Here is an 18,830-nt window from a genome sequence, read left to right as displayed (position 1 = left end):
TCGACTGGCTCTTTCAAAATGAGAGGACCCAATCCTTAACCTTCAGAAGAGCTGCTTCTTCCCCACCCCTACCCCCTTCACCTTCAAAAGCTGAGTCCAAAAAGCACCAATGTATACAAAAATAGATATCTGATGATTTTTGTCCTTTGTTGGTAAAAGATGTAAGATCCCATAAAGCATTGTATTTATGGGCACCTGGGTGGCCCAGTGGGAGCGTCTGCCTTTGGCTCAGGTCATGATCCCGGGGTCCTGGGCTCGAGTTCCATATCAGGACCCCCACAGGGAGCCTGCTTCTTCCTCTGCCAATGTCTCTGCCTCTCTCTTTGTGTCTCTCATGAATAAATTTTTCTTTAAAAAAGCATTGTATTTACTTCTCTAGCAAGATTCCTATGGAGTAGGGTCTGTTTTTTCATACTTTTGCAAGTGGTACAGAATGTTAGGCCTTGAAGTTGAGGAAGTTGAATGCTAATGAGGAAGTTGAATTGTCGATCTATGTCCAACACACACAGTGGGGCTGGGGATGAAGGAAAAGATAACCAGCTGAAGCCGTTACAATTTTTCTTTTCCGATTAGAAAAATAATCCATGACCGTAAGTACGAAAAACAGGAACAAGTACATAAAAGCAGTACTTTCTCAGAATCCCAACACTTAAAAGAAAACTCTATTAAAACAGTTGGGCTTCTTTTAGTCTCTTTGGGAAAAAGTTATTTTGAGAATTGCTGACATGCTATTCCTTTGGCTTTTCTTGACTCCACTGCAAATGTTGTTTTTAAAAACCCATTGGATTTTATAAGTTGCTTCTAGTCATTTACAGGAAGAGGGGAACCTGGCTAAAAGTATAATGTCACCTTGCTTGTTCTGCTGGAACTCGAGCCATGATTCATTTCTGGAAGGGTATGTAAAGCTCACATACCCTAGTTTGCCTGGCCTGAGGCTCATTGTGAAAAAAGTAACTTGCTCAAGGTAGACAACTTGCATTAGGGATGCTGGAATCCAGCCTCTTAACACCCAACCCAGGATATTTCTACTAAATTCTGTTGCTTTCTTATGATTTCCTGTCCTTAGTGGGCAGATCTGTGGGAGGAACACAGATCTAAATCCAGGCTAACTCACTCTGGATCTGGGACCAACAGATTTCCCATCTGGAACTTAGTTTAAGGGTGAACCATAAGCAGCAATGATCTTTGAAGAAAATCCAAAAATCCCTTCTCTGGCAAAAGCAGACTTTGAGTGGAGAAAATGGATGGGCAGTCTCAGAAGAATCCCAGAGAATAAATCTCATGCATCCTACATGAAAGCGTCCTAGTGGGAGATCCAGTTATGGCAAGGATGGCTGTTTCCCTATGCAACTGCTTTTAACCTCTTCGGGATTGGAAGCATTAGATTCAAAGCCCTTCTGGATTCTGAAGGGAAGGGATAAACCAGTAGTAACTAGATAACAGTGACTTGACACATCAAGAGTCCAGGCACAGATCCTTCTTAGGTTCCCAGGCCAGTCCTTTGGGGTGGGACTAAAGGCAAACAGAGCACTGTGCTTCCACATTTCGTTACCCCACTTCTAAATATTAAGGTTAATTTGGTTAACCTGCCTTTACCTTGAAGAGAAGGAGGTATTTGCTCTGGAATGCATCTGGGCAACTTCATCTACCTGGGAATGACAGAGAGAGAGAGAGAGAGAGAGAGAGAGAGAGAGAGAGAGAGAGAGAGAAATTAATTTAGGAAAAATTATTGGGGAGAAGAGATTGGAGGGAGAGGCGCACACCGTTATCTCTGTTTAATCCCAAACAGTATACGACCCAATAGAATTATATTCATGTGGGTTGCCTTTATGTTTTATATTTCTAGAAACTTGCACATTGCCTGGCATAAAGTTAGCCCACAAAAGATGATTGTCGAATGAGTGAATGAATCATTGGATAGTGGTACACAGGATTTCCATTTCTAAAGGCTTTTCAAAGACTAGCTCAGAGTAGTGTGTCCCATTATGCCATGTACTTACTGGGGACTGGGATTTTTTCCATTTGTCCTGTTAACTCATTAATATCCACATATATTTAATTACAACTTTTAATTTTTATTAAAGGACAATGTTCATTTCTAATTTAATGATTTACAGTATGTTCCTCAGTTTTCTTTCAGCAAGGGGAAAATGTTTCCAGACTTTAATAAAGTATTTGGCACTGTCTGGTGGTTAAAATGTACTTTTACTTCATTAGTTCCCCATGACATTCCTGTGAGGTCTGAACTCCAGTTGTGAGGTGTGAGATCCAATACCTTGTGCAGGGGCTCTGAGCTATCCATGGTGGTACTGGTCCAACTGGAGACTTTCTGACACAGAATCCAGGGCTCTTCTAGTCTATATTCTTGTTTCAGGCTGTTTCCTGTGGTTATAAAAAAGTATTGGTGAGGATAAGACAGGGTACTGAATTTAACAATAGTAAATACATCAATAGAAAGAAGAGGAGGAGAGGAGAGCCAGGGCAGGGCAAGAGCTGGAATAACGAAAAAAGGCAAAATGTCAAGAGCATGTAAAACCAATTTAATCCAAGACGCTCATTCCCTGCGATCTCAACGAGACTTTTGTAGACTCTGAGCAAATATCCATGTGGCTTCCCTAGTTTTTCTAACTTGAGCATAGAGGCGATGTCATGGTGAAGTATGTAAAAAGTGCTTTAGGCATCCTGTGGCCCCAAGAATAAGTAAAATGAGGATCATGGGTAGCTTATCCACATCTGTAGAAATGGGGCCCTTCTGCTCCCTTTCTAAAATCAGTTGTCGAGATTAAACTCTAAGCGCAGTTTTCTTAGAGGACCAAAAATTAATTTATGCCCAGGATAAGGATTTATAGTATACATTAATAATGGGGCGCCTGGCTAGCTCAGTCGAAAGAGTATGTGACTCTTGATCTTGGGGTGGGGAGTTCGAGCCCCATGTAGGGTGTAGAGATTACTAAAAAATAAACTTAAAAGAATGCTAATAAGTAAGCACAGGCTGAACTCTGGGGACGTAAATATACACCTACTATTTATTGAGTGACCAAGCCACCAGTCAGAACAAATTCCGTTTCTTCAGAACTCCATCTTACTTGATTACTGCCTCCAATTTAGAATTGAGGGTATTCATTTGGATCTAATGCTCAAGCTGGGATGAAGAATCACACTGTTTTTTATGGTCACCCATTACCATCCTCTTCTATGATTTCTCATAAGTGCAAGAGCCCAGAGCTCAGGATTTAGAAGGATGATTAGAGGTACATTGCATAGGGCCTCAGGAAAGCCAGGAGGATCAGAACAAGCATTTCCCACATTTCCTACATGCTTACCAGGAAGTTAAGCAGCAGATAGATTGGGTTGATGGAAACAAAAAAAAAAAAAAAAAAAAGAAGAAGCTAGGTACTAATTCTTTAAAATATGGTTAGCATTGTTACCAGGCACCTGGGTGGTTCAGTTGGCTAAGCATCTGCCTTTGGCTCAAGTCATGATCTCAGGGTTCTGGGATTGAGCCCTTACATGGGCTTCCCTGGTCGATGGGGAGCCTGCTTCTCCTTCCCCCCTCTAACCTTCCCCACCTGCTCATGCTTGCTCTCTCTCTCATCCCATCAAGTAAATAAATAAAATCTTTAACATAAATAAATAAATAAAATAAATAAATGTTTAGTATTGTTGAAGATTCTATTTTAATTAATTGTGAATGTTTCTAGAGCTTAAAATCAGAGGACCCTTGTAGCAGGTCAGGTGAGGTACAGTTAACTACTAAGCAGAGTACTAAACTGTAATTGTTTTTTGCCCTGTAACTATAAATTCAGGGATTGTAGATTCAGAGGAGAGCCAGCAAACTGTGAGAGATGCATTTCTATATGAAATGTCTGGAGGGATGGGACTGTGCCAAGAATGAGGTGATAGCCTGAATAAACACAGGAAGTTATTTGGATATATTAAGAGGAGAAGCCGTAAAAATTTGGCTAGTTTAGATAAGCATGTTAGGTATTGATGGCTTCATTTAATCATCCCTGGTCCCTTTCATTTGATGTGGACAGAGACTTAGAGGCATAGTAACATTTTTTTTTTAAACAAGAGAAATTTTAGTCATCATTTCAGAAAAGATTATTCTTATATGAGTACCTTACTGAAGAGATGATTAGTACAAAAGAATTGTAGGTACGCACATGAGAGATAGTTATGGAAATAGGTATTTGGGTTGATTTAATTCTATTTGGGATCATATAGACAAGATGGTGAGTCTGAATCATGCTATAGAATCAGATTCCAGAAACCAGTGAGACTGATGTACCTAGTTCTGGAGAATTTCCCAGCATCTATTCTTATCATTATTTCCTGTGCTCCCGAAGATCCCTTCACCAATGCATAAAGCTTTCAACTGAGGTGGGAAAAAACAACAAATAATTATCCCAGTCTCGTGTCTTAGAACTAAGGTAATGATTGTGAAGACAATACCCCATGAAGACTGAGTAGCACCATGGAAATATTAGGCTATGACATTAAACACAAAATGCAGGATGTGCACTTGCATCTACCCTGAGCACAAAAATCAAAATGTGTGTGTCTGTGGGCAAGAGGTAAATAGACTACCAGACATGAAAACATTGTGTTTACCAACTCTCTGTAATAGTATGTTGTCTTTATAACTAAGATGTATTGGGAAAATAAGTATGTTGAATGTACCCACATCCATAGATACAAATAAAGATTAGAAGTCCTTAATATTTGGAATCTCATGCTAATGTGATCAGGGAAACAGAGAAATGAAAACTAGAGCACTCGATCAATACATATTTGATTGTCTAGCATGTGCAGACAGTGGTGGGAGCTAGAAACAGATGAAGGTTATGTGAGCTCAGTGCTAACCCACCACTTCTGCAAGTATGCACAGCGTACGTTCACACCCCCATGCAGCTAACCACCAAATATACTAAAACTGATCAGTGTTAACTTTGACATTTCATCTAACAGGCTCGGGCTCACAGAAGGAAGAATAAGGGAAGTGTAAAAAGGTTTCAACAGAGTGGGGGTGATTGTGTCGTTTTCTTGACACGTGATGGGGAAGGGACTTTTGTTCATTCTTCTCTCTCACCTCAACTGGTTGCTGGGCAAGGCCCTGAACTCTTCATGTTACTTCATTTTATTCTCATGACTAACCTAGGCAGGTGGTAAAATTATTTTCATTTTTTTCATAGGGAAAAACCCTTTGTGGGGGTTTGTAAATTCATAAAAACCTCTCTCTGTGAGTTTTGGAACTTCCCAGATTGAGACGCTGTCTCTCTCTTAGCTTTCTACATACCCACAACTTGGGCTCAGGTTAGATCAACTTGGCATTTCACAAACTGCAGTTTTAGCCTTTATATAACTTTGGGGTAGGGACGGATGTTTGAGGTGGGGTGTTTTGGGGGGTATATATATATATATATATATTTTTTTTTAAATTAACCTTAATTCATCAAGCACCCCAGTCACTTTGTGTAATAAGTTAGGTGGTGAGGTAATTTTGCAAATGTGCCTTTCTAAGGACCTTACTAGCAGCAGAGACAATTAAGCCCTGGAAAGAATTTGGCTCAACAGCCAATCACATGTCTTGCTTTATAGCATACCCAGTCGATATAGGGAGGTCGGAGTGTGTGTGTGGAAAAAGACAGGTTAAGCGATTAATTTTTAAGCACTAAATATTTATTGACAGAATGTCTCTCCAGGCAGTGTTCACATGCTTAGAACTGAAGCTTTTAACTTGGCAGTGCTGTTTAAGCAAACAAAGCCAGTCAGTTGAACGCAATGATTAACAGGAAGTTGGGGAACTGACACAGTTGCCAACCTTTGGCTGGAAGAAAAGGCTAGGAGAGAAAGTCTTGGGGGCGCTGACTTGCAGAATGGTGACCTCACTCTTCGCTGACTTTCCAGCAGCGAAAGGTGGACACCTCAGAATCAGAACCTCCCCAAGACGGCTTGTTTTCGTGTGGTAACAGGTTGCATGGTGAACTGGGAGCCGGAGCAAAGCAAATCCAAAGGAGCTACTTCAGAAATGTGTCAAAGAAAGGTGGAAATGAAACACAGCAGCGAATGAGAAGCAAAGACAGGAAAAAGGTCCAAACGGTTACCTGGAAGGGCACTGGGAATAGCTGCTCAGAATCACGTCAACCAAGAGGATGATCTACGGATTCTGGAGAACATGTAAGTTGAATATATCTACACTCTGATCAGATCTCAGGAGACATTTTCCTTGCTTTCTGGTCTTGAATGATGGTCTCTTGGAAGCATTACCTTTTCACTGTGTCTCTTATCACTGCCCTGATTTTTGTATTTGTTTACAATCACAAGTTATGGGAGGAGAAGCATTTTCTGAGGGCATCTCTGTCCAATGCTTCGGCGTTAACAGAAGTCTGTCACCAGATTTTTAAGGGGAGGGTTTTTTACCCAACGGGGAACGCACTGAAAACTACTCTCAGTGACTCTACCTGTTACGAGTATATGGCTCAAAGTCACTATATAACAGAAACACTATCAGAAGAGGAGGCAGGGTTCCCTCTGGCTTACACAGTGACCATCCACAAAGACTTTGACACTTTTGAGAGACTCTTCAGGGCGATTTACATGCCCCAAAATGTCTACTGTGTGCATGTGGATGAAAAGGCAACAGACACATTTAAAAATGCAGTGAAGCAATTGCTCAGCTGCTTCCCAAATGCTTTTCTGGCTTCGAAGATGGAGCCCGTGGTCTATGGTGGGATTTCCAGGCTCCAGGCAGACCTGAACTGCCTTAAAGACCTTGGGGCATCCGAGGTGCCCTGGAAGTACGCCATCAACACGTGTGGCCAGGATTTCCCCCTGAAGACCAACAAGGAGATCGTTCGGTATCTGAAAGGATTTAAAGGGAAAAACATCACCCCCGGGGTGCTGCCCCCTGCTCATGCCATTGGACGGACCAAGTACGTCCACCGGGAGCTCTTAAGCAAAAAGAATTCCTACATGCTTAAAACAACACAATTAAAGACCCCACCTCCTCACAACATGACCATCTACTTCGGCACTGCCTATGTGGCCCTCACCAGGGAATTCACCAACTTTGTCCTCCAAGACCAGCATGCACTTGACTTGCTCTCCTGGTCCAAAGACACTTACAGTCCTGATGAACACTTCTGGGTGACGCTCAATAGGATCCCAGGTATGTGAGTCTCTTAACTTTTGTTCTTCTGAGTGAACATTGCACAGTCAATACTGAATGAGCTGCTTTTGAAAAAATAGTAAAAAACCAAAAGGTTATTTCAAAGATCTTTATAGTTTCAAATGTTAATTTAAAAAAATCTTTATAGGGGCACCTGGGAGGCTCAGTGGTTGAGCATCTGCCTCACTGGGTGTTACAGGCAACTGTAACATGATCCTGGGGTCCTGGGATCAAGTCCTGCATTGGGGTCCCTGAAGGGAGCCTGCTTCTCCCTCTTCCTGTGTCTCTGCCTCTCTCTGTGTCTCTCATGAATGAAATAAATAAAATATTAAAAAAAAACTTTATAGCAGTTCTGCTCACAGATATCACTGATGATATAATTCATCTCCATTTTACAGATGAGGAAACTAAGGCGTAGGGATTAGCAGGGCAGAGGTGGAGCTCAGCTGTCTAACTGGATTTTGCTCATATGCCAAGCTGCATTTCTGGATCCACAGACCCATGTCAGATGTGTGCTGCAGCCTTGGATAGGGCAAAGGATTGAGGGAAAGCCTGCTGTGCATATGAAAGACTAAACCCAATTCTCCCCGAAGTGTGATGTCATTTACAATCAGAGATAAATATTATACAGTAAATTTGAATGACAATGTGTACGTTTTAATAATACTTTCGCTCCTGTTGAAGTTCCAATAGCTAAATTCACAGGCTTTCAAACTGGGAGCAGGGTATGACTTTAAAACTTCTTTGCAATTTCTTTCCTGGAATTGAATCAGAAATTTAGAAGGCCTTAAATATTTTTTTTATTTATTCATGAAATACAGAGAGAGAGAGAGAGAGAGAGGCAGAGACACAGGCAGAGGGAGAAGCAGGCTTCCTGCATGGAGCCTGACGTGGGACTTGATCCTGGGTCTCCAGGATCACATCCTGGGCCGAAGGCAGGTGCTAAACCACTGAGCCACCCAGGGATCTCCACCTTAAAGATTTCTAGACCAGTGCCTTCATTGTATAGACAGAGAAACTGCAGTGTGATTGCGTGATATGCTCAAAAGCTACCCAGCTAGTGAATGATCATGCAAATGATATAAACCAGGTCTCCTAAGCCTGATGTTCTTTTTATTTCCATTAGATCTCAGTTGTTACTAAATTAACTGCACCTTTCCTTTGGTCCAAGTTCTAACCGATTTGAATGACCTTTAGTTGTTTATAGTGAACTGATTCAGTCCTACTAGTTCAATTCAAAATAAAAATTCAGATTCATAGTTCAAGGGAGAAGTAACTTGAATCAATATGAGGACCAGATTCATGGTTTCTTGAGATTAGTGGCTCAACCCTGGATGCATTCTACATTCACTCAGAGCTTTTAAAAATACATAAGGCCAGACCCCACTTCCCATAGGGCCTAACTTCTAGGGTAGACCTCACCTTAGGTGTTTGTTCTGTCTCCAGGTAATTCTCTGGGACAGCCAGGGCTGTGAATCATTGCAGATACTTTTCTTTTTTTTTTTTAATTTTTATTTATTTATGATAGTCACACAGAGAGAGAGAGAGAGAGAGAGAGAGAGAGACAGGCAGAGACACAAGCAGAGGGAGAAGCAGGCTCCATGCACTGGGAGCCCGACGTGGGATTTGATCCCGGGTCTCCAGGATCGCGCCCTGGGCCAAAGGCAGGCGCCAAACCGCTGCGCCACCCAGGGATCCCTGCAGATACTTAACTGTTGTTTACAAACCTTTATAGACTTAGGACCCTTTTTTTTCAAACACTTGAAAACAGCCTCTTTACTTATTTTAAAGATTTATTTTTTAAGTGAGATATAGCTGACATATTACATTATATTAGTTCCAGGTATACTGCTCTTTGTAGATATTGCAGAATGATCACCACTAGAAATCTGGTTAACAACCATCACCACATATAATTGCAACTTTATTTTTCTTGTGACAAGAATTTTTGGTATGTGTGATGAGAACTTTTAAGAATTGCTTTTTTAGCAATTTTCAAATATACTGTCAGAGAGGAAAAATTTACCCCTCTTCTTCAAAGTTCTTCTGACTGGTCTAATAATTCAATTGACATGAGACAAATTTTTTAAAAATAGAAAGATTTCATTCTTTTTTATGGTGCAGTAACATTGCATTATATAGATAGATGAGAGAGAGAGAGAGAGAGAGAGAGAGATTTCATATCTCCTTTATTTATTCATCCACTTATTGACACTTAGGTTATTTCTATATCTTGGCTATCATAAATAATGCAATGAGCATGGGTGCCATATCTTTTTTACCTAGTATTTTTTTCCAAATAAATACCCAGCAATAGGATCATAGGGTAGTTCTATTTTTAATTTTTTGAGGAACCTCCAAATTGTTTTCCAGAGTGGCTGCACCAATTTACATTCCCACCAACAGTACAAGAGGGTTCCCTTTTTTCCACATCCTCCAAGACTTGATATTTCTTGTCTTTTTAATAATAGTCACTCTCACAAGTGTGAGGTGTTATCTCATAGAGTGCTTTTTAAATCTGTGGTTTTCCAAAAGCTGGAAGGGGTAATGTTGCAGTGATAAAAGATATCAGGACTCAAGAAAGTGAGGTGGAGGAGTCACAAGCATATAGTTGTTTCAACAGAATTATAGTGTCCAGAATAAGGGAGGAAAAACCCCACTTCCGTCTTAAGTGTTGTGAGGATAAAGCATGATGTAGACTGTTCAGGTATGAGCACCATATTTTAAGGAGAGATGTTGACAAAGCAGTTCCAAAGATGGTACCCAAGAAGGATAAAAGGCCAGTACCCCCTCTTTTTTTTTTCTAGAAAGAACCAAGACAAAACGTTTATTCAATCTGAAACAGATTTGAAGAAGGATCGTTGTCTTCATATAACTAAAAAATTTGTTCATTTGGAAGAAGAATCTAGGGTCAGTGGTGGGAGATTTAAAAACCTGTCAATCTGGGATTGGAATGAGTAGCTTCCTCAGTGGTGAACAAGCCCAAGTGATATGGAGAAACAGAGGGGAAATGCTGCAAAAGCAGCTCATTTATCAAGTGTTAGACAAGATGGCCTGTGAGTCTCTTCCACTCCGAGAGTTAGATTCTAAAGGATGATTCTAATCAGTTCGTTGAACAGAAACCTAAAGATAAAAGCCTGTTTTCTCACCCTGGTTTATCTACTAGCAATGGATTCTTACACTTCTGGTTAGCAGTGAAGCTATAGAAAGTCAATGTACTGCTCCGTGCTTTTCAAAAACTTAGAAGACAGCCCTTGAAGTAGTTTCTGTTTTATATGTATGAAGGATCTTTTCTGGAAGCCAGTGCCCTCTCACTGGTGCAGCTGGCACATGCAGGACCTGGGTGAGCCTGAGTACAGGGCCTGCTCATGAAGAGGGAAGGGAATTGAAACCGAAGTGGCTGTCTTGTTTAACTATTACTCCTGTTCTGTGGAAATCAGATTTTGTTTGGAAGGGGCTCCTTATTGATGTATGAATTGGCTGGTTGGTTGTTTGGGACATTTTAAGATTGTTCTAGTTCATCGCAGTGATCGGGGGCTTGTTAGGATTCTCAAAGAATAGGCCAGGACAAAAAATATCTCACAACCAAAATGGCCTCAGGGAGCTAGAACAGCACCATCCAATAGAAATATAATGTGAGCCATGTATGTAATTTTAGATTTTCTAGTAGCCTCATTAAAAGAAACAAACACGGCACCTGGGTGGCTCAACCTGGGTGGTTGAGCATCTGCCTTCGGCTCAGATTGTGATCCCGGGATCCTGGGATCGAGCCCCACAGGGACCCTGCTTCTCCCTCTGCCTGTGTCTCTGCCTTTCTGTGTCTTTCATAAATAAATAAATAAATAAAGTCTACACAAACAAACACAAATGGGGAAATTGATTTAAATAAATATTGTACTTAATCCAGTATACCCCAATTATCATTTATTTGTACTTGTGGCTGGTGGCTCCTGTACCGGGTGTACGTGAACCGGGGTCCTCCTCTTTCCAGGTTAAATGGTCAGACAGCCGTGGTGCCCTCCCAGCAGCATCGAGAAGTCAACCATGCTTGTGTCTCAGCGTCTCCACCTCTGCTTCTTTAGATTTGCCTGCTTCCTTTTCCTTGTCTGAGATCCTCACCCCTGCTTCAGAGCTTCCACTCGTTTGTGGTGTCGTTTGTGGTGCCCATGGTCCCATGGCTTGTACTCTTGGCGCCTTCCCACTTGGCTGCCAGATTCTGGACTGTTCCGTTGATGGCAGTTTCTCACTGTGTCCTCTTCAGATATGCCTGGAGGGTCTTGCTTTCCTTGGGTCATGTAGAAACTACATGGCGAGTATTCACGTCACCTCACAGGGTGTTGCTGCCTACCGTGTGCCTGGCTGCCACTTGTTTAGGCCTCGGATAGTTCTGGGCAGCTGTGGCTTAAAGCACAAAACAAAACATGGCCCCCTGTACATCATCAGTTCCCTAAGAAGTTAGCAGGTCCTCTGGAAGCCTCAGAAGGTAAGGATTTGTGCATAGCCTACACAGGCGAGGGTGTCCATGAGGACAGAAGGGTGATAGGAAAGGAGTTCACCTATGGTCTTTTTTTTTTTTTTTTAGATTTTATTTATTTATTTGAGAGAGAGTGTGTGCACAGGCAGGAGGGGAAGTGGGGGTAGAAGGGGAGGAAAAAGTAAACTCCCCGCTGAGCAAGGAACCCAACATGGGCCTCTATCCCAGGACCCTGGGATCCTGACTTGAGCCGAAGGCAGATGCTTAACCAACTGAGCCACCCGGGCTCCCCCAGCTATGGTCTTAAGAGATTGCCCTTCTCACAATAAATAAAAATTAAAACAAATTAAGAGGTTGCCCAATAAACTTCACCAGCTGCTATGAACTTAGGCCTTCCTGCCCTCCCGCTTCCTCTTTCTGCCTCCGTCTTTCCCCTATTTTTCTCCAAGTTCTCTTCTCCCCCACTTCTTTTCCTTAATCCATCTGTCACAAGATGGCAGCCCCTTAATCTTCTGACTCAGCTGGGCATGGTGTCCAGTTGGGGAAAAGATTCATTTGTAGGTCGAGGTGCAAGTTCTTGGCCTCCCACTTTCCTTCTAAGTTTCTTCTCTTGAGCTCTTCTGGCTTGCGTGGTTCTACCTGGGTTAAGGACTTCCAGTGGCTGTGACATTCGCCGAGGGTTCCTTGGATTTCAAGATTTAAAAACTGACCGATGATGACTGCCTCACTTGCTACTAAGGAGTATTTGGAATATGATTCCGTGGGAGTTTACTCAAAATTCATATTAAAATCTGAATGAGTGAAAAAACAAAACCTGACTATAGGTTTTGTTGGAGATGGGAGGAGAAAGGCATGCCAAGGTGCCTGAGGGGAAGAAACAGAAAAAGGAAGAATGTTCAAGATAGTGGACCTGGAAGGCAGACTCCCTGCTTCTTCTTTCTTTTCCTCCTGGAGCCAGCCTACAGACCAGCCCCATGGTTTGTGTGTCATACCCCTGTGCCCTTGATAGAGGGCCTCCTGTAGAGGCCACACTAGATTGACTCTACCCTTAGCTGAGATTGGCTAATCTCTTTAGTTTCCATCTTTGTAGAAATGCAGGGCTGAGGTGCCCAGCTCTTGCTTCTCTCAAGAGTCAGGGGAGAGCAGATCTGAATCACAGTGGTCCTGGGATCTTGTGCTGGTGGCCCTGGTGATTTGGCTGCCAGAGGGAATTTATATTGCTCAAACACATTACGTTCACAGAGCTTCCCAGATTCACCGGGCATATGGGTAGACTTGCAGGGGGGCGGGGAGTTAAGTCTTACTATTAGCTTGAACAATATCTTTTTTATGTCTGCCAGAAAATGCCAATTTTGTCAACTTACAGAAAAGGAAATCAGTGCGTGGGGCCCCCGTGAGTTCTTTTCAAGGAAATACAGTCCCTTGAGAAGGTGATAAATGGCATGACACATTTCACCTTTATGTAGATAGATTATCAAGGAAATGGTGGTATTAGTTTTATTTCTCCAGATGAAATGGGGGCAAGGCAGGGGGAAGTGGTTTGTAACCTTTGAATGATCTTATCTGTGCTATACTTGTGTCTGCCCTCCTTCCCTGGTCGTAGGATTTGCTCTTTGAGCATTCTGTGGCTCATACTCTATCCTTAACTTTCCTCTTTATCCTTCCTACTAAGTTAGACTATTTCCTGGTTCTTTCCTCTCAAGAGGATGACCTTTGTCATCTTGACAATTACACCTTGATAGGACTGAGGGCACCTAGAAGTTCAGTGTCTTCTATGGTTTAAGTTATATGACTGAGAATCAAGAACCACTGGAGATCTTGACACTTTTTTGTGTTTTTAAAAAGATGATAATTTCTGGGGTACTTTTTGAGTTTTCAAAAAGATGATAATTTCTGAGCCAACTGGGTGGCTCAGTTGGTTAAGCATCTGCTCACTCTCTCCCAAATAAATTAAATCTTAAAAAAAAAAAACCCAAAATGTTAATTTCCACAAGTCAGAAATTGCCCTAAGTTTAGTTGGTTTATATGCATTTAGTTGATTAGTTGATTTATATGCATTTTACATAGCCACATATATTACTGTCAAAAATGGTTTACATCATAATGATGATGTATATGAACAACTTCACTTTGTTAATTAGAGCGTCTTCTGGGATTTCTGAGGAATAGCCAGAGACATGACCCTAGATTAATTAAATTAATATATTAATATTTAGATTCAATTAAGTTAATGAAAATATTATTAATATTTAATATTCAGAGATAACATTTCTTCCTGTGGTAACCCATCTTACTTTTATACTGAGGAAGATAAAAGTAGACTGAAGAGAAAGAAAAGTAAGGGTTAGGCCTAACTCAACTAGAGTCAGTGGTCAACTAGAACGCATTTTAAATGTAAGTGGTCTGTGGAGTGGGTTGAATAAATGCTCTAAAGATCTGTTTACTCTGTGGACTCAAAGGGTGGCTTCCATTTGCTGGTGGGATTTAAAAGCAGACAGCCTTGGCTCTGCCACCTACACTCTGTAACTTTGGGCAAGGTGCCTAATTTCTCTGAGACTGATTCTTCACCTTATGTTGAAGATGAAATATCTCCTTGTAGGCCTTTTGGAAGGCTCTGGTCTATTGTAGGAACTCCGTGTCCAAGGGAACAGACTAACTCCTCGGACACTGATTTTTGAGGTTTTAGTGTTACTGTACTAAAGCCATGTGTGACCCCAAGAACCCAGGAACACCTGGTTTTGAAGGTGCAGAGATAATATTTTGCCTACAAACAGATGAATAAATACAATCCAGAAAATACAGGCAAAGAGGTTTAATTGACTACCACTTGAACTCTTTTTAATAATTATTGCTAGGCGCCAAACAGATTTCTTGGCCTTTACGCCAGTTTCCCCACTGGGCCCTTCTTTGGAGAAATCCTGATTATCTTCCAGGGCCCAGCTGACTGGTACTGTCGGTGAAACCTTTGACAATCCACAGCCCCAAGCAGAGAGGGCCTGTGTCCTCTGTACCCTGGCTACTCAGTTTTTACCTGATGGATGGCCCTTCTCATTAGGTTTTTGTCTTTTAGCATCTACAGGGCCTGATGGAATGCAGTCCTAGAGGGTCATGAGAGCTTTACGTTTCTGCAAGCCTCAACCCGCGCAGAGCTTGGTGTCAGGTTGAATTCGATTCACCTTATGTTGTTTGTATAAAATAAATAGGGTGGTGCTTGCATGCAAATCCAGAAGTTTCCTATTGTCCAAGTCACTGACAGCATACAATAGGCTGACAGGATTACCAGCTGCTTTCTCAGCCTCAGGTTTCCATGCTGTAAAGCCTTTCCAGAAGGTCTGAGCCCTTGCAGTATCAGGCACTGGATAAATTACCTCCCCCGACCCCCAGATTAATAGCTTCCTTGAGGTATAATTTACATACCACAAAAGTGAGGTATGTGATTCAGGGGTCTAGTTCACATATCGTAGAATAATAAATTCACCCATTTTGAGTGAACAATCCAACAATTTTTACTGTATTTACAGAATCGTGCGACCATGACCCTCATCTAATTTAGAATATTTTTATCACCTCCAAAAGGAACCTCATGTCCTTTATAGCTACTTTCTATTTCCACACCCAAACCCTACTCTCCTGTCTGTATGGATAGGCCTTTTCTGGACTATATATAAATCAAATTATATGTATTTTTTTCATATCTGGCTCTTTCTGCTTTGTGTGATATTCTTGAGGTTTATTCATGTCGTAGCACGAATCAGTACTTACTTAATTATATGGGTGACCTACTATTCTATCATGTGGATGTACCATATTTTGTTTATTCGTCCATTGGTACCCATTTGGGTTGTCTCCATGTTTGGGCCATTACCAATAGTGCTACTGAGAACATGCCTGAGAAAGTCTTTGTACAGACATATGTTTTCTTTCTTTCCTCCTGGGTAGATCCCAAGAGTGAAATTGCTGGTCCATGTGGCAACTCCATGTTTAACATTTTGAGGACCTGCCCAGCTGGTTTCCAAAGCAGGTGCACCATTTTACATTCCCAACAGTAGTCCTTAAGGTTCCAAGTTCTCCACATGCTCACCAACACTTGTTACTGCTTGTCTTTTTATTTACACCATTCTAGTGGCTGTAAAATCACATCTGTGATTTAGATTTGCATATCTCCAATGAACAACAGCGTCTTCTCATGTACTTGTTCGCCTTTGGTATATCTTCTTCTGAGAGGATGAACTGCCTTTTGGTCATTATTTCCTTGAATTTCGGTACTTGCAATCCAATTTTATAGATGAGAAAATGGAAGAATGGAAAATTTGGGGGTACTTGCCCAAAGACACCCAGCTTGTAAGTGCAAGAGTCAAGATGATTAAATTTGTTTTGAAGATGGAGTGGGTTAAGAGATGAAATTGTGCAACACAGATTAAGAACATACCTTGTGGCCCCAAATGTTAAAGTTTCTGCCTCCTGAATCCCCTGATTAAGCAATGGCTAAGACTTATTTTAAAAATAAATAAATAAAGCTCGGTGCCTGACTGACTCAGTAGGTGGAGCACACAACTCTTGATCTCCAGGTCTTGAGTCCAAGCCCCACATTGGGTGTAGAGATTGCTTAAATAAATAAGCCTTAAAGAAGATCTTTTAAAAATAAATAAGGGAGCTCATAATATGCAGTTACTTTTTCTCTGGACTAATGCAGACTGTGGTTCCTCCTTTTTTTTTTTTTTTTAAGAAGCAAATGGCACCAATCCTTCTTTTCTAAGGAAACCCTATGGGCTATTTTAGCCTGCATCCTTCTCCTCCCCAGTCTTTATAAGGAAGGGTTTGTGCTGAAGTCCTAGTTGAAGTTTCTGCAGCTTTTATTTTTTGTTCCTTCCATTTCTCAAGGGTCCCTCCCCATGGCTGTGGTCTCCATTTTGGGGGTGCTCATTGCTCTGTGCTAGCTGCATTCCAACACCTGGACGCTGAGGAAGATGGGTGGTTTAAATCCACCTCCGTTTGCTGCTCCAAATGCTCATTCTGTGTTACTGAGCTTGGCAAATTCTGGGCAGCACTGGACAGGGTTTCACAACCAGTTGTTTTTACTTCAGAGGATTCCTAAATGCATCTCTGCAGTTTTCTCCTTATTAGGAAAGAAGCAAGCTTCAAATTCCTATAATCTGTGCAATCCTGACTAACCTCCTTCAAGCCTCGGTGAAAGATCGTAACAGTTTTTATGGAAGGTAAAGTCACCCTGGTAGAATTTTCCAGGCTGAACCTGTGCAGCCGTTTTTAGCTGCTCTTGCGACTTCTTGGGGCTCCTTCCTGGTGTGTGAAACTCCAGTGTCTGCAGTGTCATGAATCAGGCAAAGGCAAGGCGAGGGTTGGGGTTTATGGCTGTCCTTGTTTCCTGGTCTGAAGCCATAAAAGGGAAGATTAGGTAGGAGTGGAAATGAAATCACGGACAAGGCAGGATCGGGAAGGAAATTACTTACAATGATAGGTCACTATTGGCAAAATGTGGGTCCTGAGAGTAGAGACCTTGCCTTGTTCTGAAGGTCATAGGTTCACCCAACACAGCTGAATGCATAGTACTGCTGGAAACAGCTCTTTTTTTTCCCTTTTTTAAAGATTTTATCTATTTATTTGAGAGACAGAGAAAAGCAAGAGAGACAGAACACAAGCAGGGTGAGGGGCAGACAGAGTAGCAGACCCTCTGCTGAGCAGGGAGCCCAACACAGGGCTTGAACCCAGAACTCCAGCATCAAGACCTGAGCCAAAGGCGGATGCTTAATGACTGAGCCACCCAGGCCCCACTAAGCAGCTCAGTCTTTTCCCAGAGTGTGTGGAGTGTTTTCAGCTTCTTCCAAAACCGTCTCCTGTAACAACAGCCTCTTCCCTTGTTAGGCTTCGTGCTCATTGCTGAACTTCCCAGCTGTCTGTGTGCTGATGTGCTGGCAGTAGTTGCCGATCAGCTGCATATTGATCCCGGCAGCACGCATGGCACGCATGGCACGCAAGGCCCCAGACAGTTGGTGTCCCTTGGCCAGACACTTCTGGCTGAGAGAGCTTTGTATACATATATATATATATTTTTTTTTTGGACCATATTTTTTACAAGTGCCAGACACATGATTGTTTTCAGTATATGTCACAGGGTAAAAACTGTGCGAAAGTATTCCCTTATTATGCCATCCCATGTTAGACCCTAGATTTCAGAATCTCAGAGAGGCAAGCTTTCCATTTGGTCATAAAATGTAGGGAAGAGCTGAATCCAATAACAAAGCATGGATCTTTAAGTAGCATCGTTGTCCAATGTTAATTCTATAAAATGGAGATATCTCGACTTTCTAGATGGCCCCAATGTTGGCAATTCTGTTGATGTCAATAATGTACGTTTTTCTCAAAGAAGAAATTCTATAGAACAAATGCTTTCTCGAGGAGAAAGCAGAAGATTTAAGACTGATGTTTCATGGATTGAGTCATTTAAGCCTCACAGAAGTCCTATGAGGGAGGGGTGCGTGGGTGGCTCAGTCAGTTTAGTGGCTGACTCTTGGTTTTGGCTCTGGTCATAATCTCAGGATCCTGGGATCAAGTCCTGAGTCAGGCTTGGTGTTCAGCAGGGAGCCTACCTGGGCTTCTCTCTCCCTCTGTCCCTTCCCCTGCTCATGCTCTCTTTCTCTCAAATAAATCAATCTTTTTTTTTTAAAGGAATAGTCTAAGAGAGGTAGATATTATTACCTCCAATTTGCAGGTGCAGAATCTGATACTTGAGAAGGTAAAATGACCTCACCTAGGTTTGTTGACCCCCTACTTCACGATCAGTTTAATCCACTAGGCTGCCCTGCAGAAATTCCCACAGCTGAAGCTGTGCATTTAATGGAAACATGAGTTTGAAAAAAGAGACAAACCAAAAAAACAGACCCTTAATTATAGAGAGCAAACTGATGGTCACCAGATGGAAGCTGAGTGGGCTGATGGGTGAAATACGTGATGGGGATTAAGAGTACGTTAGTTGTGATGAACACTGAATAACATATGGAACCACGGAGTTGCTGTATTGTACACCCGAAACTAATACAACATTGTATGTGAACTATACTGGAATTAACATTTTTTTAAAAAAAGAAAACATGACTGATTATTTAGAAAATGTTTAAAGATCTTAATGAGTTTTTAACCTTTTCTTTTAAACTCATTTCAAAATTATTA

General features: G+C 41.7%; 1 protein-coding gene across 2 annotated transcripts in view; it reads left to right on the top strand.

Annotated features, from left to right (window-relative positions):
- The first annotated feature begins 6,215 nt into the window (after window positions 1-6,215).
- Window positions 6,216-18,830, top strand: part of LOC129508008 (N-acetyllactosaminide beta-1,6-N-acetylglucosaminyl-transferase-like) — a 46,824-nt gene continuing 34,209 nt past the window's right edge. For both annotated transcript variants that reach the window (XM_055322878.1, XM_055322879.1), the window contains exon 1: window positions 6,216-7,171. In XM_055322878.1, coding sequence (XP_055178853.1) covers window positions 6,247-7,171 — 925 coding nt within the window. In that variant the 5' untranslated portion in view covers window positions 6,216-6,246. The remainder of the gene's footprint in view (window positions 7,172-18,830) is intronic.

The sequence above is a fragment of the Nyctereutes procyonoides genome, unplaced genomic scaffold, assembly GCF_905146905.1.
Source record: "Nyctereutes procyonoides isolate TBG_1078 unplaced genomic scaffold, NYPRO_anot_genome, whole genome shotgun sequence".
In the NCBI taxonomy this organism is placed as follows: Eukaryota; Metazoa; Chordata; class Mammalia; order Carnivora; family Canidae; genus Nyctereutes; species Nyctereutes procyonoides.
The sequence above is the reverse complement of the archived record's forward strand: the minus strand, read 5'-3'. Positions and strand labels throughout refer to the sequence as shown.